General features: G+C 35.9%; 1 protein-coding gene across 2 annotated transcripts; it reads left to right on the forward strand.

Annotated features, from left to right (window-relative positions):
- The first annotated feature begins 478 nt into the window (after window positions 1-478).
- Window positions 479-23,384, forward strand: UBXN2A (UBX domain protein 2A). 2 transcript variants are annotated; one of them, XM_068972647.1, is made up of 7 exons: window positions 479-556; window positions 7,526-7,580; window positions 10,234-10,372; window positions 12,504-12,610; window positions 17,166-17,303; window positions 18,383-18,541; window positions 20,050-23,384. In XM_068972647.1, exons 2-7 carry the CDS (start codon window positions 7,540-7,542, stop codon window positions 20,240-20,242), a joined length of 777 nt encoding a protein of 258 aa, XP_068828748.1. In that variant the 5' UTR covers window positions 479-556; window positions 7,526-7,539; the 3' UTR covers window positions 20,243-23,384. The 2 variants fall into 2 exon arrangements, with proteins under 2 accessions (XP_068828748.1, XP_068828741.1); XM_068972640.1 differs by lacking the exon at window positions 479-556 and having other exon boundaries at window positions 7,479-7,580.
- Window positions 23,385-24,287: the final 903 nt, after the last annotated feature.

A 24,287-nucleotide genomic window follows, 5' to 3' on the forward strand; every position in this document is an offset into this window, starting at 1 on the left:
TTGGATGGGTCTGGCGGAGCCGCCTCGCCGCGTCTTTGTCGGAGCTCCGATCCGCGATCCCGAAAGGGCGCAGTGGGGCGGCGGGCGGGGCGGACTCGGGGCCCGCGCAGGTGAGGCGCGGCTCCGGGGCCGCCGACTCCGGGCACGCGCCCCGGTGGTTTTCTCTCTCTGCGGGCGCTCGGAAACTTCGAGTTCTCTGTTCTCAAAATGCAGACTCGCAGCGCAGAAATAAAGCGCATGTTTGTGTGGGGTGGACCTTTCTTAGGTAACTTCATTAGTTGGCTCTTAAAACTCACTTTTGTAGACTTGATGGTCTCTCTTTTCCTACTTAATGTCTTTTTTTCCTCTGTGTCCATTTTTATTTGCAGTTTGTTGCTTGTTAGCAATAACGAACGTTAGTGTGGCTTCCAGCGTTGGTTTCTTCGTACTCAATCTGAGATCATTGAAAGTAAAGATAGGAAACTGGCAGCCTCTACTAATGTGGGATTGTAAAATGGCATCGATTTTATAAGCGACGTGAAAATCAAGCTTCCTTATTTCATAGTCGTGGCTCAAGGTGTGTTTTGGGACTGTTTATAAGGTAAAGTTAGAGACAGGCACTGCTGCTGCTATAAGTCGCTTCAGTCGTGTCCGACTCTGTGCGACCCCATAGACGGCAGCCCACCAGGCTCCTCTGTCCATGGGATTTGCCAGGCAGGAGTACTGGAGTGGGTTGCCATTGCCTTCTCCAGAGACAGGCACTGGTGGAATCCAAAAAATGAATTAAGAATTGTGTGCAGAATGGAGGGAGTAATTAAGCACACAACAAAAGTGATGCAAGGCAGAAACTACTACGTATTGAGCACTGACTTTTAGCCCTGCGTGTCGTTAATACTTTACACGAAGACTTTAATTACTGAATATTTAATGCTAATTACTAAATTTATCATTCAAATGTTTTTAGTACCTATTGTGTGCTGAGTGCTGACGCTATGACAGTGACCATTATAGGTTTGTGCAGTGTCATTGGAGGAAACGAATAATCACACAAGTAAATGCCTACTTACCTAACTTGTTTTTCCTATGCTAAGTCATATCCTACTCTGCGACCCCATGGACTGCAGCAAGCCAGGCTCCTCCGTCCTCTGCTGTCTCCCAGAATTTGCTCAAACTCCTGTCCTTTGGTTAGATAGTTATCTAACCATGTCATCCTCTACCTAGAAAGAAGCTGAAAAGAGGGAATGTTCGGTGTTGTGTGAACATATAACCGGGGACTGAAGAAATCAGTTCAGATTTTCCTAGGAATAGGTCATCTTTCAGCTCAGTTATTATGGATAAGTAGGAAATTAGGTGAAGGAGATTCCCAGTACTGGAGCTCTTCAGACCCCACACCCTACCCCTGCCCCCAGAAAGGACACCAAAACGGTTTCAGAAGGAGGGAAGAAAGATCCAGGCAAAGGAAATCAGTTCCACAAAGACTTGAGAATGTTTGGGGAACTGAAGATCAGAACAGGTGAATTGAGGGGACTGTGGCCAGTTCGGGCCAGAGAGATGATGTGGGGCCTTTTAAATAATGTTAAGGTTTGGGGACCAGTTTTTTCTTTTCTTTTTAAAAAAATGTTTATACCAAAACTTTCAAACTTCTCAAATGTAGTGAGAGAACATTGCAGTTAACTCCTTGTCATGTTATCCAAGGTATTTGGATCTTATTTGAAGAATAGTGGGAGGTCTTGATGCATTTGAAGCAGGAAAGTCTCATAATCAAATCTGTATCTTAATCAAAAAGGTCACCCTGACAAAAAAAAAAAAAAACACAAAACAACAAAAAAGAGAATTCCCTGGCAGTCCAGTGGTTAGGATTCCATACTTTGACTGCCGAGGGCCTGGTTCGATCCTAATCTGGGAACTAAGATCCCATAAGCTGCTTGTCATTAAGAAGAAAAAAAAAAAATGTCACCTTGACTCCTGTGTAGAAACTGAATTGGATGGGAACAAGAATGGATGTGGGGAAACCACCTAGAGAAGATGGTGCTAGGGTTGTGGTTGTGAAGGTAGGGCAGATTCAAAGAGTACATAATTGATCTCTCCTTGTTGTGGCAGTAATTCTATATTCATGCCTTCTGGAGGAATCGTGGAAGGTTTTCTAAAGGAGATTGTGTTTGAGATGGGTTTTGCAAGGGAAATAACAGTATGGAGCCCATTCTGGAATGAGAATATCTTGGTGTCAAAACAGTAGCTAACTCAGGGATCTGGAGGGTTTTTTGCAGAAGTTTCACCTTTCTCCTAAGATTTTCTCATTGAAATTACTTTTGTCACTATCATTGTGGTCCTTGTGAGCATATAACTCCCTCCTTAACAATTTTTTCTATTAATAGAAGATAGCAAAAATGTATGTTCTTCACTACTGGGATTACAGCTAAGCCAAGCTAAAACTTTCCAAAAGATTTCATTTTTTAAATTGTTATATACATAATAGTTAATAAACTAGAATTCACAAAATATACAAATAACTGTCTTACTAGTGTTTGAATCTGATGCTGACATAGTTTGCTCTTGGCGGCCTAATCCTATTCTGTAGAAGATGTAACTGAAAGGTGATCCATTGGTTTCTTTTCCTTTGTGCTGAATGACTTTATCCTTAAAGGGGAAACTAGTTTCTGCATAGCATGCCTAGTGGTACAATATCTGGATTCAAATTAATAATCTTAAAAAAAAAATAGCCTGTAGTATGTTTTTAAAAATAAGTAAAATTTGTAATATGCATATTTTCTTTTCAAATTCTAGTGTATACATTAAAAGATGACATTTCTTGGTAGTCTAAATTTATTTTGACTGGATTTTCCTTTTAGTGGATACATTCCAGATAGCCCAGTTTCCTCTGGCTCCTGACTGATTTTATTACTACACTTGCTGGGAGTAAGTGGGATAATATTTGAGAAGGTGTTTAGTAAACTGTGATACACAATACAAATGTAAGATGGTAGTGGTACTAATTGGAAGTAAACTGAAGCAGAATGAAGGAACTTGTGTTTATCTGTCCATTCTGATGCCCAGCCTCATAGTGGTAACTTCGATATTTGTCAGATGGCTTTTTTATTTTCTACATACAGTATGTACATGACAGGTTCTTTCATGTCACATGACTGATGGTTGTAGATGCTCACTCAATGGATGTAAAATTTTTACATGGTTCATTTCCATGTTACTAATTTATGGTAGAAATACCTAAAATAATAGTAACTTTATGTCCATTATAGAATAAGTTTTGTTTTGTTTTTTCCAAAACCATTTATGTATTTAGCTGCATTGGGTCTTAGTTGCAATATGTGGGATCTTCACTGTGGCACAGGGGCTTAGTTGCCCCACAGCATGTGGGATCTTAGTTCCCTAACTAGGGCTCAAACCCCCATCCTTATTGGATTGGAAGGTGGATTCTTAACCAGTGGATCACCAAGAAAGTTCCTAGAATGAGTTTTTACTTTACAATTCTGTACTGTGTTTGCAATTAGTAATTCAGTTTATTTTTTTCCTTGTTAGTCTGTAAACTTTCTGTTAATGGATACTGAGTCTGTCCTTCTACCATTAGTTCTAAACTAGTACCTTGCACACAGCAGTGGGAGGTTCTGTAAGTATACAAATGTTTTTTTAAAGTTAATCTAGTGAAATGAAAAGTGAAATTTCATAGCCATGTTGAAATTAAAACTTTGAGACTAAGTCTGAAGGTGTTTCTTACTATAAGTCCTTGTAACAGAGGTTATAATTGGGGACTGGGAAAAGAGAAAGGAGCATAACATTACTGTAGTCTCTATATCTCTTTTGTTCTCTGAACAACCTTCTTAGGAGGATAATTATCTCCAAGTTACAAGTTAGGCAACTGGTCCTTAGAGAAGTTAAGCAATTCTTAAGCTCAAAAATGATGTAGCCAGTATTCCAGCACAGGATAGTTTGAATGCAAGGTCTGTTCTTCATTCTCTTTTGTTCTCATGGAACAAGTAAAAACAATTTATCAATAGCTTAAACTGTGAAATGATAAAACATAGTAATAATTTGCTAGAGAATAATAACTTATTAATGGGAAACATAGTGAGATGCTTTAAGAATGGCTCCTCCTTGCTCTGCACTTGGCTAAGCACCTTGGAGGGCTTCCCTGGTAGTTCAGTTCAGTTCAGTTCAGTTCAGTCGCTCAGTCATGTCCAACTTTTTGCAACCCCATGAATCACAGCACGCCAGGCCTCCCTGTCCATCACCAACTCCCGGAGTCCACCCAAACCCATGTCCATCGAGTTGATGATGCCATCCAACCATCTCATCCTCTGTCGTCCCCCTCTCCTCCCTGGTAGAGCAGCTGGTAAAGAAAGTGAAAGTTGCTCATGGTGTCTAACTCTTTGCGACCCCATGAACGATATACTCCATAAAATTCTTCAGGCCAAAACACTGAAATGGGTAGCCTTTCCCTTCTCTAGCACATCTTCCCAACCCAGGAATCGAACCAGGGTCTCCTGCATTGCAGGCGGATTCAGCTTCATTGCAGCCGGCAAAGATGCTGACTTTGCTTTATATCAGGGTCTCTCAACATTAGCACTTGACATTTTGGGCAATACTTTCTTGTGGGGACTGTCTTATGCATTGTAGGATTTTCAGCAGCATCCTTGACCTCCTCTACTAGATATTAGGAGCACCCTTCATCCCAGTTGTTTTGACAACCCAGAAATGCCTCCAGCCGTTGCCAGATGTCTTCTTAGTGGCATCGTTGCCTCCTGATTGAGACGCACTGCTTTATCTTTATACCATAGTTTCATAAAAACAATACTAATATATAAATGTTTTCTCTTTGAATGCAACTAATTATTTCAAAAGTAAATACTGGCTTTTATGGGCTCTATGGCTCAGTGGTGAAGAATCCACCTGGAATGCAGGAAATGTGGAGACATGACTTAGCAACTGAACAACAACAAATATTCCTTTGTATGTATATACTATGTGTTGTTCAGACATTTATCTGTTGGTGGACATCTGGATTGCTTCCATCTCCTGGCTTTTGTGAATAATGCCTCAACCACCAAATTCTTTTCTACAACCACTGTGCCATTTTACATTTCCACCACCAGGGTTCCAGGGCTCTAATCTCTCCACACGCTGTCAATGCTTACTATTTTTGTTTTATTAAATAATAACTATTCTAATATGTATAAAGTGGTATCTGATTGTAACTAGTGACGTTGAGCATCATTTTTGTGTGCTGATTGGCTGTTCATATATCTTTTGGAGAAATGTCTGTTCAGATCCTTTGCCCAGTTTTGAATTGGCTTGTTTTCCCTGCTGTTTTTAAGTTGCATTTTTTTATCATTCATTTGATAGCTGCAAACCTTTGACTGCTTTCCAGAGTTCTGACTAAGTTGTTTCTAACAGTTTCTGCTTATCTTTCAGTGTTTCTGTGGAGATAGGAGCTTGCAATTGCCTGTTCCCTCATTTTGCTGACATCACCCTCGAGTGCATTTTGGGAGTAGGGATGGGGAGGGCAGTTTACTGGAGTATAATTATTTATGATGTTGTGTTACTGATAGTTGCTGCTGTGCAGCATAAGGAGTCAGTTTTATATATGTATGTAACTCTTCTTTAGAGTCTATTCCCATATAGGTCATTGCAGTATTGAATGGGGTTCCATGTGCTATTCAGTAGGTTCTTATTAGTTACCTGTATTATATGTAGTAGTTAATATATGTCAGCCAAGGTCAATTTTTAAATTTTAAATCTTGGTTATATCTAGAATTTATTTTTATAATGATGACTCCATATGATTGTTGAGTTTATTTAAAAGTGCATCTTTTCCTGATTTTTTTTTAGATCTGTAATAATAGTATGGATTCCTCATGGGTTTTTGTTATATTCAATGAGTATAATCCATTAGTATCATCATTTACTTTGACGTTCCATTTCCCAGATTTGTCCAGCGGGAGCCTCTTCATGTAGTTTCAGTGTCCTTTTATGTCTTCATCATTCACTGAGCACCATCTTACTTTCTGGAGCAGTATGTTTCAGGTTCATTTGTTCTTTCTCTGCCTGTGTAGTCAAAATTTTCTCTAAGGAGCCATGATTCCCTTTTTTAGGAAAATTGTATTTAGAAACCACGGTGTGAGTTTTTGGTATACTTATCTAGGGTAACCTTGCGTCCAGGACTTCTCAAAGGGCAGATGGCTTGGATTGTTTTAAACATTGACTTGCTTGATTATTTTTAAAATCAATTTGTTGTTTTTAAAAATTTTTTATTACTTATTTGACTGTACCAAGTCTTAGTTGCAGTATGCAGGTTCTTTAGTTGCAGCCTACCCTTAGCTGCAGTATGTCAACTCTTAATTGTAGCATGTAGAATCTAATTCCTTGACCTAGGGTCAAACCTGGGCCTTCTGCATTGGGAACTTGGAGTGTTAGCCACTGGACCACTGGAATGTCCATGGTTCCTTTGCTTATTTCTTACATCATTTTTGTTGTAAAGGCAAGAATATTGCAGAAAGTTTGGAAAAGAAAGAAAATAATCCACAATTTTATTACCTGCCAACAATAACTATTTTCATTCTTGTTTCTCTCCATTTTTTCATATTCAATTTTTGCTGAAATTTTTATTTCTTATATTTTTCACTTATATGGTATCTTTTTCTTCACAAGTATTTTTGAGGGATACATAATATCCCATCAGGGCTTCCCTGGTAGCTCAGCTGGTAAAGAATCCTCCTGAAATGCAGGAGACTTTGGTTTGATTCCTGGGTCAAGAAGATCCACTGGAAAAGGGATAGGCTACCCACTCCAGTATTCTTAGGCTTCCCTGGTGGCTCAGATAGTAAAGAATCCACCTGTAATGCGGGAGACCTGGGTTCAATCCCTGTATTGGGAAGATCCCCTGGAGAAGGGCATGACAACCCACTCCAGTATTCTTGCCTGGAGAATCCCCAGGGGCAGAGGAACCTGGTGGGCTACAGTCTACAGGTTCGCAAAGAGTCAGACACGACCGAATGACTAAGCATAGCACAGTGTCCCATCAAGCAGCTATATCATGACCACTTACTGCATTTTCAATTTTTCTTGATGAAAAACAGCTGTGGTAGACATATTTTATGTATATAGCTTATATTGTTGGTCTTCTAAGTTTCCAGAAATCTGGAAGATCAGGGTCAAAAGATATAACATGGTCAGTTTGCTTTCTCCAACATTGTGAGAATCAGTTTATATTGATTTAATATTTTGTTACTATTGAAAGTTGAATGAAATGTTTACATTTGCTTTTGTTTGTTATTAAATCAAAGGGTACATTATTTTTCATCATAATATTTACAAATCTTTCTTTTACCAGAAGATTATCCAAATCATGAATTTACTTTTTACTATTGCTTTACTCTAGGTGAAAGTGACAGCTTTGGGTCTGGTCATTTGTTCTTAAGATCTCTTTGGTGCTATTTTAGGACTGTATAATAGCTTAAAGAATATTAATACATATGGGGGAATGAATTTATTTAAAATACTGTATTAAAAACTTTAGCTTTTCCTTTTACAGTAAAACAAAAGAGAATGAAAGAAGTGGATAATCTTGAAAGTATAAAGGAAGAATGGTAAGTTGAGTAGTGCATTTTATTTGTACTATATTTTTATCACAGTTCACTGATTTAGTATATTTTCATTATGATTATTTGTTAAGTATCTATGAGTAATGTATTTGAAAGTTGGTGTTTTTTGCTGTACTCACATTAAATGGATTTTTAGTGGTTTCTAAATATTTTTGTGATTAGTTTTTTAAAAAGTGTTAAATTTCTTTCTGCTCACTTATTATTTCTGTTATATAACTGAAAAATTAAAGTAACTGTTTACTTCATTAGCCCCTTCTGTTATACTCTCTTGGAGTCATAGTGGAAATATAATGACTTTGGAGTCAAATAAACCTAAGTTTGAATCTCATCTCTGTCGTCTACTACTTCTCTGGCCTTTGAGCAACTTAGATTCTTTGAGCTTCAATATCTCCTCTAAAAAGGGAGAGGGCATACATAGATATCTGAAAAGTTTTTGTGAGAATTAGCCAATTCAAAACACTGAGCATAGTATTAGCATGTAGCAGGCAGCCAATAAATTGCAGGTATAAAGATTGTGGTTCTTATTAATATAGAGTTCTTTATTCTCCCTTATCTGAGATGAAATATCTATTTTTCTATTATGTTCTTTTTGTCTTAAATACTCAAAAATGTAAGCACCTTTCATTCATAGTCCATTTAAAAAGATAAATGTTTATATTAACAGATGTTTTGTGAACACTTTCTATACCAAATATTGTTATTTTTTCACTGGAGGATTTATTATTTCATGTAAATATCTGATCAGTTAAGTTCAGTCACTCAGTCGTGTCCAGCTCTTTGCCACTCCATGAATTGCAGCAAGCCAGGCCTCCCTCTCCATCACCAACTCCCGGAACTCAATCAAACTCATGTCCATCAAGTCGGTGATGCCATCCAGCCATCTCATCCTCTGTCATCCCCTTCTCCTCCTGCCCTCAATCCCTCCCAGCATCAGAGTCTTTTCCAGTGAGTCAACTCTTTGCATGAGGTGGCCAAAGTACTGGAGTTTCAGCTTTAGCATCATTCCTTCCAAAGAATGCCTAGGACTCATCTTCTTTAGAATGGACTGGTTGTACCTCCTTGCAGTCCATGGGACTCTCAAGAGTCTTCTCCAACACCATAGTTGAAAAGCATCAATTCTTTGGTGCTCAGCTTTCTTCACAGTCCAACTCTCACATCCATACATGACCACTGGAAAAACCATAGCCTTGACTAGACGAACCTTTTTTGGCAAAGTAATATCTCGCTTTTGAATATACTATCTAGGTTGGTCATAACTTTTCTTCCAAGGAGTAAGCATCTTTTAATTTCATGGCTGCAGTCACCATCTGCAGTGATTTTAGAGCCCAGAAAAATAAAGTCTGACACTGTTTCCACTGTTTCCCCATCTATTTCCCATGATCTGATGGGACCAGATGCCATGATCTTAGTTTTCTGAATGTTGAGCTTTAAGCCAACTTTTTCATTCTCCTCTTTCACTTTCATCAAGAGGCCTTTTAGTTCCTCTTCACTTTCTGCCATAAGGGTGGTGTCAGCTGCATATCTGCGGTTATTGATATTTCTTCCGGCAATCTTGATTCCAGCTTGTGCTTCTTCCAGCCCAGCGTTTCTCATGATGTACTCTGTGTATAAGTTAAATAGGCAGGATGACAATATACAGCCTTGACATACTCCTTTTCCTATTTGGAACCAGTCTGTTGTTCCATGTCCACTTCTAACTGTTGCTTCCTGACCTGCATATAGGTTTCTCAAGAGGCAGGTCAGGTGGTCTGGTATTCCTATCTCTTTCAGAATTTTCCACAGTTTATTGTGATCCACACAGTCAAAGGCTTTGGCATAGTCAATAAAGCAGAAATAGATGTTTTTCTGGAACTCTCTTGCTTTTTCGATGATCCAGTGGATGTTGGCAATTTGATCTCTGGTTCCTCTCCCTTTTCTAAAACCAGCTTGAACATCTTTAAGTTCACAGTTCATGTATTGCTGAAGCCTGGCTTGGAGAATTTTGAGCATTACTTTACTAGCGTGTGAGATGAGTGCAAGCAGAGTATTAAACCACTACAAATGAAAGTCTTGAGTGGGAAATTTTATTCTGAAGTGCACAAAGGGGCAAAGCTATGATTGTGACTGTTCTTCACACATTATCACCTTTCATTTCAAGAGTGCTCCCTGTTACCAAAAACTACACAGTAACCCCTTTTAAAGCAATTTTGAGACCTTTACAAAGAACACATATTTTTTTCACTTTGGACCAGTGGTTTTCCACATGGCAAGGTTTATCCATCCCACCCCTAGAGGTCATCTGGCATTGTCTGAAGGTGTTTTTTTTTATTATAAAACTGGGATGTAGGGGGATGTCCACACTACTGCTCGCAGACACTGCTGAACCTCCTACAATGTATGGGCCAGCCAGCTCAGCAAGGAATTATCTTTCCCCAAGTGTCAATGGACTGAAGTTGAGAGAGCTCTGCTCTGGACCAAAAGGGTTAATGGCTTTTTCCCAAGGGCACATATCTATTATCTTAATTTAAAATAGGATCTCTGACTGCAGACATGGAGGTAGTGTCTCAGTGTTAGATCCCTTAACTAGAGCAATTTATGTAAACTTTTAGAGAATTAGTGGTCAGTAATGCTTCTTCTTTTTGTGTCTGTTTGTGTGTAGGGTTTGTGAAACAGGATCTGACCACCAACCTCTTAGTGATAGTCAACAAACAAATTGTGAATATTTTGTTGACAGCCTTTTTGAGGAAGCTCAGAAGGTTGGTGCCAAATGTTTGTCTCCCACTGAACAAAAGAAACAGGTAAGTGTCCATAAATCTTTTCTTTCCTGATGTTTCTCAAAATATGGACCTTTAGAGGTCAAAACTGTTTTCGTACTAATCAGTTCAGTTCAGTCGTGTCCGGCTCTTTGCAACCCCATGAATCGCAGCACACCAGGCCTCCCTGTCCATCACCAACTCCTGGAGTTCACTCAGACTCACTTCCATCGAGTTGGTGATGCCATCCAGCCATCTCATCCTCTGTCGTCCCCTTCTCCTCCTGCCCCCAATCCCTCCCAACATCAGAGTCTTTTCCAATGAGTCAACCCTTTGCGTGAGGTGGCCAAAGTATTGGAGTTTCAGTGTTAGCATCAGTCCTTCCAGTGAACACCCAGGACTGAGCTCCTTTAGGATGGACTGGTTGGACCTCCTTGCAGTCCAAGGGACTCTCAAGAGTCTTCTCCAACACCACAGTTCAAAAGTATCAATTCTTCTGTGCTCAGCTTTCTTACTAATAGAAAGATACTATTTACTTTTTTCACTGTATTGAGTTTGCACTGATATTGCAAAAGCAATGGTCAACAAAACTGGCACCTCAGGAGGAACTGAGGCAATGGCACCACACAGCACCACACCGTACCAGTAATTACTGTACTCTTCTTTGCACTTGCAGGGGGTGAAAAACACTTGTTTCAATTAAGAATGTCCTTGATAGAATAGTGAAACTTACAGATTCCATTAAATCCCAACACTTCAATACCTATCTTACTAACTTTCTGTATAATAAAATATGAAGTATATACATAAAATGAGGCTTCCCTGGTGGCTCAGACAGTAAAAAATCTGTCTGCCGTGCAGGAGACCCAGGTTCACTCCCTGGAGAAGGAAATGGCAGCCCACTCTAGTATTCTTGCCTGGAGAATTCCATGGACAAAGGAGACTGGCAGGCTACAGTCCATAGGTTGCAAAGAGCTGGACACGACTGAGAGACTAACACACACACACAGACACATATGTGAAACTCTTCTGCAATATACAGAAGTATCTTAAGGAAAAGTACAGTTGCTTGAGATGCAAGCTGAACCGTTTGCTTTTTCATGGTGTACTGTTTATACATGAAAGGATGCTTTACAGACAACTGATTTTTCAGTCTTGGCTATTCTGCAGACACTTCCTCAAAATGTATAAAGTGAGTCTGACACTTCAAGGAAGTGAGATGATCCAGAAAATGTTGAGAGATGAAATATTGCTAACAGTAACACTGACAGTTCTTTTTTTAAGCAAATTATTGTGTGTTTTTTAAAAATAATTTTATTGATTTATTTATTTTTGCCTGTGCTGGGTCTTCAGTGCTGCACAGACCTTTCTCTGGTTGTGGTGAGCAAAGGGTACTCTCTAGGTGCGATGCACAGGCTTCTCATTCCAGGGGCTTCTCTTGTGAAGCACTGGCTCTAGGGCAAGCAGGCTTCAGTAGCTGGGGCTCCCCAGTCCTAGAGCACGGCTCAATGGTTGTGGTGCACAGTCTTAGTTATTCTGCAGCATGTGGGATCTCCCCGAATCAGGGAGCCAATCCATCTCTCTTGCATTGGCTGTCAGATTCTTTATCACTGAGCCACCCAGGAAGTCCAAACTGATAGATTACATTTGAAGGAATAGCTGTCAATTACTCTTAGTTGTTTTTCCCCCATTTTTATTTTTAATGTTCAAGTCATTTCAGATTTCTCTAACTGTTGAGAAGTCTCTTCTGACCAGACAGCATCAGTGTCCTCTGAGATAGAGCACAGGATATTCTTCCAAATGAGTTCTCCTAAAGAAAATGATTAATGACTTACTTTAAAATATTATTCATTATGAACTAGATTATACATGAACATTATAATTTTGATATTTTATATTTGAAGCTAGCTCTTATGAATGGTATATTTAAAATTTTTTAACTGTGTAATGGATGTTAATTATACTCATTCTGTAATCGTTTTGCAATATATACATACATCAAATCATGTTGTACTTGTAAGACTAATACAATGTCATATGTCAGTTATATCTCAATTTTAAAGAAAAGATTGATACATAAAATACACACTGATAGAAGAAATTTTCAAAGGATTTTTAATCTACTAGTACATTTTATTGATTAACATTATACATTTTGTTTCTTACTGCTTTGCAGGTAGATGTAAGTATAAAATTATGGAAAAATGGATTCACTGTCAATGATGATTTCAGAAGTTATTCTGATGGTGCAAGTCAACAGTTTCTGAACTCCATCAAAAAAGGGTAAGCAATCTTTGTTAGCAGAAGGATATTTTAGATATGTTTCATTTGGAAGATTCCTTTTTAATGTTGTTCACACATCCTTATACATTGAAAAATCCTTTTTCTCTTTTAAATTCACACTTTTCATAAGATGGGTTTTCTTAAGAGAACCACAGCTGTAATCTTGAAGGGTCAGGAATGTGAATTCTGATCAACCAAAATCTGACTTAAATTAATTCACTTTGCCAAGTGTTACTTAATACCACATCACATCCTACTTGTTATTTAATAATTATGTTTAAAGATCTTTATAGTTGTTAAATTGTGATTTCCATTGCCCTGTAGTGTTTTATATTATATATTTATAAAAACTTGAAAATCACCCGTAATTTCATTACCCAGAAGTAAAACAGAAGTATTACTGCTATTAACATTTCTGTTGAATTTCATTTTGGCACTTTCTGTTCATAGATTTATACATAATTGTGCATATATTTAAAAAAGTGTTTTGACTTTATCTTGAAATACTTGAATATGTCTGTATATTATTTTGTTACAATGATGAGCCATAATTTATATATATATATACCTAGTTGTTGGTGATTTGATTATTTCTTAAGTCTCCCACTGTAAAAAATATGTGATTATCCTTGTGTTTAAATTTTTAAGAAAAATAACAGCTTTATTTTTAATTAAAGCTTTATTAAAATAAAATTAGCCTACCATAAAATTTACTCCTTTAAAGTATACAATTCATAATTTTTTAGTATATTCACAGAGTTATGCAACTTCAGCACTATTAATTCCAAAATATTTCCTTTTTCATCACCCTAAAAAGAACCCCCATGCTAGTAATCACTCTCCACTCTCCATTTCCCGCTCCTCACAACCCTGCACAACTGCAGTCTTCTTTCTACTTCTATGGATTTGTCTAGTTTGAACATTCCATATAAATGCAGTCATTTGGTGTTTGACTTCTTTAACTCAACATAGTCTTTTCAGATTTCATTCATGTAGCTTTTAACAATTCTTCATTCCTTTTTATTGCCAAATAGTGTTGCATTGTATGGATATGCTACCTTTAGTTTATTCGCTTCTCAGTGGAGAGACATTTGGGTCATTTCCATATCTTGCTTATTACAAATACTACTGTTCTGAACGTTTGTGTACAAGTTTTCATGTGGACATAATGTTTTCAGTCCTCTCAGGTCTAGGAGTGGAATTGTTATCTCTGTTTATGAAGAAATGCCACACTGTATTCCAAAGTGATTGTACCGTTTTATATTCCCACCAACAGTGTATCAAAGTTCCAGTTTTTCCATATACTTGCCAGTGCTTGTTAGTTCCAGTTTTCCGTATCCTTGCCAACACTGGTTTTTTAAATTATAACTATCCTACTCATTACGAAGTGGTATCTTGTGGTTTTCATTTGCATTTCCCTAGTGACCAGTCATGTTGAGCATCTTTTCATGTACTTGTAGGCCACATGGATATCTTCCTTGAAGAAATATCTGTTCAGATCCTTTGTTGGTGTTTTTTACCCTTGCCACCTGAGCCCTTAGCAGTTAAAGTGCAGAGCCTTAACCACTGGACCACCAGGGAATTCCCCCTTGCCTACTTTTAAAATTTAGGTTATTTACCTTGCTGTTTATATGTAAGAGTTTGTGATGTATTTTTGAGACTATTTTCTCCCATTCTTTTATGTTTGTTGTTGTTTCATTTTTTTGATGGTACTCTTTGAAGCACAAAAGTTTTTAATCTGAAGAGTCTGATTTATTGATTTTTTTTTCTTTTGTCACCTTTGTCTGGTGTCATAGCTAAGAAAATATCACTTATGTCAGGGCATTGAAGATTTTACTCCTATGTTTTCTTATAATTATGTTCAAAGTTGACTAGTATCTCAATTACTCTTTCATGATAAATTAATAAATAAATTAATGTGTAAAAGACATGAACATTCTTTCAGCTATTGATGCTCATATTCATGCTTTTGCTTTATTAAAAAGATACACAAAATTAAATTCTGTCCCATAGCACTGTCCTTATCATATGATTTTATGTGTGACATCAATTTAATGGTGCAAAGTACTTATTTTGGTCAGTTTTTATTTCAGAAGGGTTCATAATATTCTGTATATAACCAATTTTCAATATATACATACACATATATAGGTCTGTACATATGTATATGTACAATGTATATACAAATTATAAATTGTTTTGTATTATATTTGTATATAATTTGTATATAATTAATTTTGTAGTATATTTGTATATAATTAATTTTTAATCTTTTTCAAACTTATACAAAAGTCACAAGTGAAGTACTAAGAACTTTTCTAAAAGCATTTGAGAGTGAGTTGCCAAAGTAATGCTTCTTCATCCAGAATAGTTTGTATATTTTATTTTAAAAAAAAAGGAAATGTATTTTCCTATGTAACCACAATACAACCATCTAATGATGTATGATTATCATTTAATCCTCAAACATTTTCAAGTCGCTATTTATCTTAATACTATCCTTTTAAAAAAAGGGAAATATATTTACCTCTGTAACCATAATACAACCATCTATTAATGTATGATTATCATTTAATTGTCAGACATTTTCAGGAGTCACTATTTATCTTAATACTATCCTTTATAGCAAAAGCATCCAATTCAGAATTACTTATTGCATTTAAATGTCATGTCTCTTTCATTTCTTCAAAACGGAACAGTTCCTGAGTTTTTGTTTTTGTCTTTTTTTAATAACCTTGACACTTGAAGATTATGGGCCCAAATTATATAGAATGTCTCTCAGTTCAGATTTGTCCCATTTTTAATTCATGATAGCCACCTTTCCAGGTATCTTAGTGGTTACGAATCCACCTGCCAATGCAGGTGACATGGTTTTGATCCCTGAGTGGGGAAGATCCCCTAGAGAAGGAAATGGCAACCCTCTCCAGTATTCTTGCCTGAAAAATCTCATGGACAGAGAAGCCTGGTGGGCTACAGTCTATGGGGTGGCAAAAGAGTCAGACATGACTTAGCAACTAAATAACAACAATCCTTGATAAGACTAAAGTATACTTTATCGGTAGGAATATCACAAAAGTAATGCTATCCTAACTTCAGTGGTAATTTGTTCTTTGCTTTTTTTAAATAGTTTTTTGTTTTTCTTTAGGCTTTTTTCATTTTATCTGATTTTTGAACTCTATATAAATGGACTATGTTTAAGTTTTGTGTCTACTCAGTTTATTTCTTTGGGATATTCATCCATGTTGTTGCATATAACTATAGTTGGCATGAATCCCAGAAGCAATATAAGAAAGATAAGTCTGATTATATAAAATCAATTGCCAAACTGGGAATACTTGTTGCACTTATATCCTGTAAATGGAATATATACACATTTCTTACAAATCATTTAGAAAAAGATGAAAAGAGTATTTTATATGTTTGTACTTGATCTACTTTAAAACAGAATAGCAGTATGCAAAATACAGAAGTGTGTATAGAATGATACCATCTTGGGAAAAATTACAAATCCGTGGTATTTTACTATATATAGAGAAAAAATTTCAGAGACTCACCCCAGTTTTTTATCAAGAGAGGAATTCTAAGGACAGTCACTTTGGAGGGAGGGGACTGTCACTGTCTAAGTCAATTTGTATTTATATTTTTTGTCTTGCTTTTCTGGAACAAGCATGTAGCTATATTTTCATTTTAAAAAATGAAAGAAAGATCTTGATTTTTCTTGTACATTATTAATCCTATTTAGATATCTATGAAAGTGATCAAATTGTTTAATTTTAGCAGTATGTAGTCATCAAATGTTTCATGACTTCAGTGTTACTCTGGACAAACTGAATAGCTCAAGCTGTTCATGAATTTGTAGTTTTAAAAATTTTTTACCATAAAAATCAATTCAAATCAATTTGAATCAATTCTAATGAGGTGAATGAACCTTAGAACCTATTATACAGAGTAAGTCAGAAAGAGAAAGACAAATATCATATTCTAACGCATATATACGGAATCTAAAAAAAATGGTACTGAAGAATTTATTTACAGGGCAATGGTGGAGAAACACATACAGAATATACTTATGGACTTGGGGAGAGGGGAGGAGAGGGTGAGATGTATGGAAAGAGTAACATGGAAACTTACATTGCCATATGTAAAATAGATAGCCAACAGGAATTCGATATATGGCTCAGGAAACTCCAACAAGGTTTCTGTATCAACCTAGAGGGGTGGGATGGGGAGGGAGGTTCAAAGAGAGGGGGATATATGTATACCTATGGCTGATTCATGTTGAGGTTTGACAGAAACAACAAAAGTCTATAAAGCAGTTATCCTTCAATAAAAAATTTAATTTAAAAAATTTTTTCTATATTCTTGGCTTTTGATATTCATATTATCTAATTGTATTATTTTAACTATATTATTTTAAATAGATGTAGTTTTATTATATAGAATATTATATGCCTCATTTGTATATTTTTTAATTCTTTTTGAATATAGAATATGTTTTTCAGAGGAACAAAAGGGATATTAGTAGCTTCTTAGCTTCTTTTCTTTATTTTCCAAGGGAATTACCTTTAGAATTACAGGGAGTTTTTGATAAAGAGGAGGTGGATGTTAAAGTTGAAGATAAGAAAAATGAAGTATGTATGTCAACAAAGCCTGTGTTTCAGCCCTTCTCAGGACAAGGTCACAGACTGGGAAGGTGAGTAGGCTCATGGTCTGTGCTTTTCATAAGCAGAGGCTTGGCTAATATTTGGCTTTTAATTATTTCACTATGTAGACCACATATATAGAGTTTATCATTTCTCCCACTGAAAATGAGATTTTTTTTCATGTTAACTTTAATGAGAACTTCTAAATCATATTCACCTTAGTGAAAATAACACAAGCTGGCACTACACTTAAAAATCATGAAGGCTTTTTTTGGTTTTCTCAGATCAAAAGGGCCTGGTTTAATAAGGACATTGGACAAAATTGTATGGGTAAATCATTTTTTCTCTCTTGCACCCACCACTTGAGCTTTGCCATTAATGTCATAGGGTATATAGGCTAGCTTTGGGAGATAGTATTCTGTAACCAGTGCCTTCAGCATTGCATTCCTCCAATCAGTATCTGAATTTTGAAGTAATACAAGTGAAATAATGCCTGATAAAGTTAGTATCAAAGCCTTTAATTATTTTCAGACTTTGCAGTCTTCATCTTATCTAGTTATGCCTGTGACAGAATGTGCAAAGAGATTAAATATAGGATTGCTTCTTATTTTTATGAATTCTCATGTATGAATTATCAAGATTGGTACGGTATATACATGCATATTCATCCACGAGTATAAAAATATTCAAGTGTGACCTTCAGAGTGATGAAGAAATACTTTATCTCGTTTATAACCCAAGGACTGTTCTCTACAGAGAACTTATTTCTTCTAGAAATTTTAACCTGGGACATAGGTAAAGTCCGTGGATCTGTCAGCACTATAAAATTGTTCTGGAAGGCACTATTCAAATATATATGTACTTAAGTAGTATTCAAGTATACTTATATAACACTCTACAGTCGTACATATTACTTGGATATGCATAATTTCATTAAATTCCTATAATCATCATCTATGATAGATACAACTGATACTAATATATTTATGTGTTAGTGGGGGAACAGCTGTGACTGGCTAAAATCTTCCTAAAATCTATACTCCCTGTAAAAGTTTTAGAGTAATTGCTTAATGATAAAGTTCTGCTTACTGAAAAACACCCATCTGATTTGTTGTATGGATTTTCCTAGTGCTACACCAAAAATTGTTTCTAAAGCTAAGAATATTGAAGTTGAGAATAAAAATAAGTTGTCTGCTGTCCCACTAAACAATCTGGAACCCATCACTAATATACAGATCTGGTTAGCCAACGGGAAAAGGATTGTCCAAAAATTTAACATTTCTCATAGGTGAGTCTTCTATTTCATTATTTGTCTGATTCCCCCCACCCCGAGTTTTAATAATATTTCTTCTTTTCAAGTCACTTAATAGTTACTTTTAAGAACTAACCAAGAATCTTAATAAATAGTTCTCTAAACATAATGTATCATGACAATGGAAATTCTTGGACGTTAATGAAATATTTTTGATTTTTTTCCACTTATTTCATTAGTTTTATGGCTTAACTAGATATATAATTTTAAAAGAATTATTTTCAATATGTTTTTAAGTAGACCTTTTAGCATTATGTGTATATTGTCTCTCAGTCGTGTCCTACTCTGTGCGACCCCATAGACGGCAACCCACCAGGCTCCTCCGTCCATAGGATTTTCCAGGCAAGAGTACTGGAGTGGGCTGCCATTGCCTTCTCCATTATTAATTGTATAAAAAGAATGAAAATACAGGAAAGTCCTGAAAGAAACTGAAGTCAATTTAAATTTCATCGCCTAGAGATCATCACTATTACTACTTTGATAAATTTTTCTAGTCATTCATCTCTTCTTAATTTTTTTCATTTTATTTAAAGTAGGAACATATTGTTTGTAGGTTTTCTTCTTTATTTAAAAGCATTTAAAATTTGGGAAGGAGATATTACACATGTAAAATATTCTATACATATGTGCTTGGTTAAAATAGTAATAGTGAAATAACTTATGTACTGCTGCTGCTGCTAAGTCGCCTCAGTCATGTCGGACTCTGTGTGACCCCATAGACGGCGGCCCACCAGGTTCCCCCATCCCTGGGATTCTCCAGGGAAGAACACTGGAGTAGGTTGCTATTTCCTTATCCAGTGCATGAAAGTGAAAAGTGAAAGTGAAGTCGCTCAATCGTGTCCAACTCCTAGCGACCCCATGGACTGCAGCCCACCAGGCTCCTCCGTCCATGGGATTTTCCTGGCAAGAGTACTGGAGTGGGTTGCCATTGCCTTCTCCGAACTTATGTACTACCTCGCTCAAAACATCTGCCAATATATCTTATTTGCCTTTCCATGATCTTATCTGTTTCCTTTTGTGCAAGAGAGAAATCTGTTGTAAATCTGTGTTAATTATTTTTGATGAACTGTGTATGTCCTCTCCCTCTTTAAGTATACACACATATACTTACATGTAATAACTGAGCTGCCTTTAAGATTGCAGTGATTATATTACATTATAGTGTTCATGATACTAATTGAAAATAGGCCTGCACCAGGTTAAGTGTTTTCTTAACTAGATTTGCATACAACATCACCTGGTATGGAAGAGATAAAGCCCATGTCTGTGTAGGGTTACTGACTGGACCGTTTCTGATCCATGCAGAGCTAGTTATGTTGATTTTTCTGTTATATAAATTTTTAGGCATATGCAAAAGTGAGAAGATATAATGATCCATCACTAAGTTCCCACTAAATTATGTTTAAGAAAATCCCAGACTTCACCTTAAATTAGCTAATTCAGGTTTTCATAAAATTACATTAATAGTTTGTGCTATTTTACAGGATAAGCCACATCAAAGACTTCATCGAAAAATACCAGGGATCTCAGAGGAGTCCTCCCTTTTCCCTGGCAACTGCTCTTCCTTTCCTCAAATTGCTAGATGAAACACTCACACTGGAAGAAGCTGATTTACAGAATGCTGTAATCATTCAGAGACTCAAAAAAACCGCTGAACCTTTTAAAGAACTTTCATAGCATTGATTTTTGATATACTAAGTGGAAAGTTTCCCCAAAAATGATGGTCATAAGTGGACATGCAAATCAAAACAAGGGAAAGTCAGATTTTCTGGGTTTTACACTGTTTCAATTCCCTGCTGTAAGTACAAGTTAGGAAAGTAAACTATTACTGGAAACTATATTCAGTGAACTTTTTCCAGAAGGCTACTCAGAAAGAAAAATATACTTATTTTCAAATATCATTTATTCAACATAAGATATATTCAATAACTTATCATTTAAAATCTTACTATGGTATAAAGTAGGAAATATGTGCACAGCATCTTTCATTAAAATATCATTCCCAAACAGCAATGATGTGTTTAAATGTTAGCTGTCTCAGATTTTTTAAATGGCAATACATTAAAAAATTGTACATGGCAGGTTAAAAGCATCAGTATAATTTTCTTATATCTGAGATACAATCATAAGGCTGAAAGGGTCTGCTTTTACCACAGCTAAACCTCAGAAGTGTTCCCAATTTGCATACTCCAACAATCGAATATTAACAGTATCTGGGATGTACTTTCATTTAAGAATAAAACTGTGTAGCTTAGTATAATGTCAGTATCAATGTGCCAACTCATATTTCAACATTTTAAAAATGTGTAGATTTAAAAGAATTCTTTTTTTCTCTAGGAACCTGTTTATTCCCTACTTTATTTTCTTTCAAAAACTAGGGGTTTGTTTTTAGCTGACATTTGGAGTGAGCCATTTGTTTGGCACCACTCACATAGAATCTAATGCTGATGTTGTCACATTACTAATTAGCATTTTAAAAATGCGTCATGTGAAGTGTGGTTTTCTATTTCATACATCAGTTGGCCTGTTTATATATTAAAGGATTGTTTATTACGTTAGATGTCACTAAGGAAAACCTGCTTCACATCTTAGATTTTTAACTAAAACTGATTCGACTTGAGTATTTCACTGTCAGATTAAATCCTCTTGCCTGAAAATAAGTTTAAGAAGCTTTTTGCAGATGATCTGTTGAATCATATTTAAAGTGAAATATACATTGAGTATGCCAAGGAATGAAGCAACGGGGCCTATCAGCAGTAATGTTCATAGGGTACTGAATGCCTGCTGGAAAGAGAAGTTCTCAAACTTTTTGGTCCCAAGACCTTTTGTTTATGTGTGTTACACATATTAATGTTATATTTAAAATAAAAGGTTATAAAATATTTATTCACTAAAAACGTGTTAATGTAAAGAACATTTTCGTGAAAAATGTCATTTTCCAAAATGTCAAAAGATGGAGTGGGAAATGTGGCATTGTATTTTATTTTCTGCAAGACATCTTTACTGTCCGATTTAAAGAAGACAGATGGGATCTCGTTTGCTTCCACATTCAGTCTGTTGCAATACCGCACATCATGTCCCCTCTGGTAAAAGCTCCTATAAACTCTTGAAAAAGTGAAGAAAAAAAAGCAAGAATAACATCTTGATATAATTATGAAAATAGTTTTGACCTTGCAGACCCCTTGAAAGAACTAATCTTGTGATTAAGTGAAAGCAGTGATTTGCAGTGATCTTCAAGCCTTAATGCCTAAGGATCACCTGGAAAGCTTTCAGAATGCCTATTACCTGCCACCTACCGCACACATTTTAACAATTCGTTGTATTTGGGATGGGTCCCAGATCTCTACATTTTTAATCTCCAGTAATTCTTAGGTATGTAGTAGGAGAACCTATCTTCAGGAAATCCTGCACTAAGCTTTCACCCTAGGAAAATAAAACCTGCATGCTTCACCATGGCAGTATAAGACACGACTGAAATGGGGCTGTTAGACCTTTAAGTTTTATCCTGGTCCCCCACGGTTTGTTCTTAAACTGTTTTTCCCTCCCCCACCCCTTAATGCTGAACTGATCATGAGATAAACTTGTGCTTTATCTTCTATAAGCACAGCTGAGACGAGACAAGGCTGCACTATTTAAATGAGGTTTTTATTAAAGGCTCAGGGATAACAAAAGGGAGACACATAACTAGATGACCTGGTTTATAAGATATATCTTCTGTTTGAAATCCATTTTGAGAATGCTTGCTTTTCTAGCTCTCAGCCCTCCACATGGTAGAGTTCTGTCGTTTCATCAGGGAGAGAGGGAGAACAAAGGAGAGACTTTTCCTTTTATCATTCACCCTCAGAAATAGACACATAACAGAAAATATTTATTGTCGGTAATGTTTACGGCCATGATAGAGCCCTCTCGCTAGTGAAACAAAAATAATGGCATTCTTAAAAAAGTGAGGGGATGCTAAGATCATACATAAGATGACTGTTGATATATTTTCAAGAATCTGTAAGAAAATGTTTCATATAGGCCTTTCATGAAGCATTTTATAATTTTCCTTTGCATAAATATGTCAATTTATGATTCTCCATATATTTATATGAAGGGGCTTCTTGTTGGAAATATTGTTCTCCCATGTATAGAAAAGCCTCTTATGGGTTTTCCAGTTTACCGTAATTATTATCCAGAAGACATATTGGAAGTTTTCTTGGGTGAACATGTAGAGTACACCACAATGAGAAGTTCTTTAGAGAAAGACCCGTCATCAGCAATAACCCTCATTTTTGTAACTGTGAAAACTTTACCGCAAGTGATATTCTTAAAGGTTTTCTAAAGTGAGAACCACCTCATAAAGCTTTTTATGTGAAAGTGTAAAATTCTAAAGTTGTTAATTAAATGTCTAATATAGCCCAAACATATTGACTTTAGAAAACAAACTGAATTTTGCAAAGGAAGGCAAACTTGAAAATAAGTCAGCATCTTAGGTGTGGAATACAATTTGACCTAAGTAGTTGTTTGAAAACTGGCCTCAATCAGTTTAAAAGCATTGTTAGGCCTGTTATAGAGCAGTACATATTGAATTTAACAAATTTTAATTTATTGGTTAAATTACTATGCATTATCCAGGTTATAAAGGTGATCTTATTTATTTTATATACTTCTGTCATTTAGAGTAGTTTTCATTTTACTTAATTGTGTTGAAATTGTGCATGCATCTATTTCAGTGCCTTAAAGTATTTTGAAAGCAATCTTGATAATGGTTAAAGAACTGTTGTCTTAAAGGTGAAATACTGTTCATTAAAAGGATCTGTGAAATAATTTATATTTGTTTGTTATAAATTAGTTACATATGGATGCATTTGTCATTTTTATTTGCAAAGACATTCAGTTTGAGAATCAACAAACATTTATTAGGTGCTTTCTATTTGCCAGCTATTTTAACCAATGTTACTTTCATTTAATACTCAGAAGTGTTAAAATGTGATACTTTTAAACTCAGTGGTTGTGTTTATTTCTTTCACCACCCTTTGTGTCGTTAGTGGAACTACTTCACGTAGTTGAAGACTCCTTAGTATGATTTACTCCTTTATTCTTTCTCAGAAGAAACCTTTCAAACATTGCTCATCACACTGAATCTTCAAATAGAAGTGGCTTACTCAGTAGGCTAATATTGGCTCTTTGTCATTTGAATTAAATGTATGTTTTTTACATAGATAATTCATATCCACTGGAGAAAATTATACAGTTATGCTGACATGGTCTTTAGCTCACCTATTATTCCACCATTCAGAGATAACCGCTAATAACATTTTGGTGTGCATCTTTACAGATATTTTTAAGTGTATCAGTATTCAGTTTTGTTTTAAAAAAAACAAACCTCTTGGTTACTGTAGACCTGTTTTATTTATGGAACTCTATTGGTCCTTAAAAATTCTATTAGGACTATACCGCCACTTTAAGTAGAATAGTAATAGGGAAAATGCCTTTTAGTTGCATTTCTGTGCAAACAAGGGAAAGAGGGTTTTGGGGTTTTTTTGGTTTGCCCTCCCCACCCACTTCCTTTCAAAATTAAACTTGTGGTAGTATATGCAACAAAGTATTGTGAGTGAAGTGTTTCCAAACCTCCTAAAACTGCATATATAGTGTGTTCAAATGTAAATTATTCAAAGAAATTTCAACTTGATGTTATTTAACAGTCTCCACCCTCAGTTCTTGGCAACCACAAGTCTAT

The sequence above is a fragment of the Capricornis sumatraensis genome, chromosome 1, assembly GCF_032405125.1.
Source record: "Capricornis sumatraensis isolate serow.1 chromosome 1, serow.2, whole genome shotgun sequence".
Lineage (NCBI taxonomy): Eukaryota > Metazoa > Chordata > Mammalia > Artiodactyla > Bovidae > Capricornis > Capricornis sumatraensis.

Excerpts from the sequence above, each read along its gene's own strand:
- UBXN2A (XM_068972647.1), top strand. The coding sequence starts at position 7,540 with ATGAAAGAAGTGGATAATCTTGAAAGTATAAAGGAAGAATG. Across the intron at positions 12,611-17,165 it reads CTGAACTCCATCAAAAAAGG|GGAATTACCTTTAGAATTAC; the intron begins GTAAGCAATCTT and ends TTATTTTCCAAG. Across the intron at positions 17,304-18,382 it reads CAAGGTCACAGACTGGGAAG|TGCTACACCAAAAATTGTTT; the intron begins GTGAGTAGGCTC and ends GGATTTTCCTAG.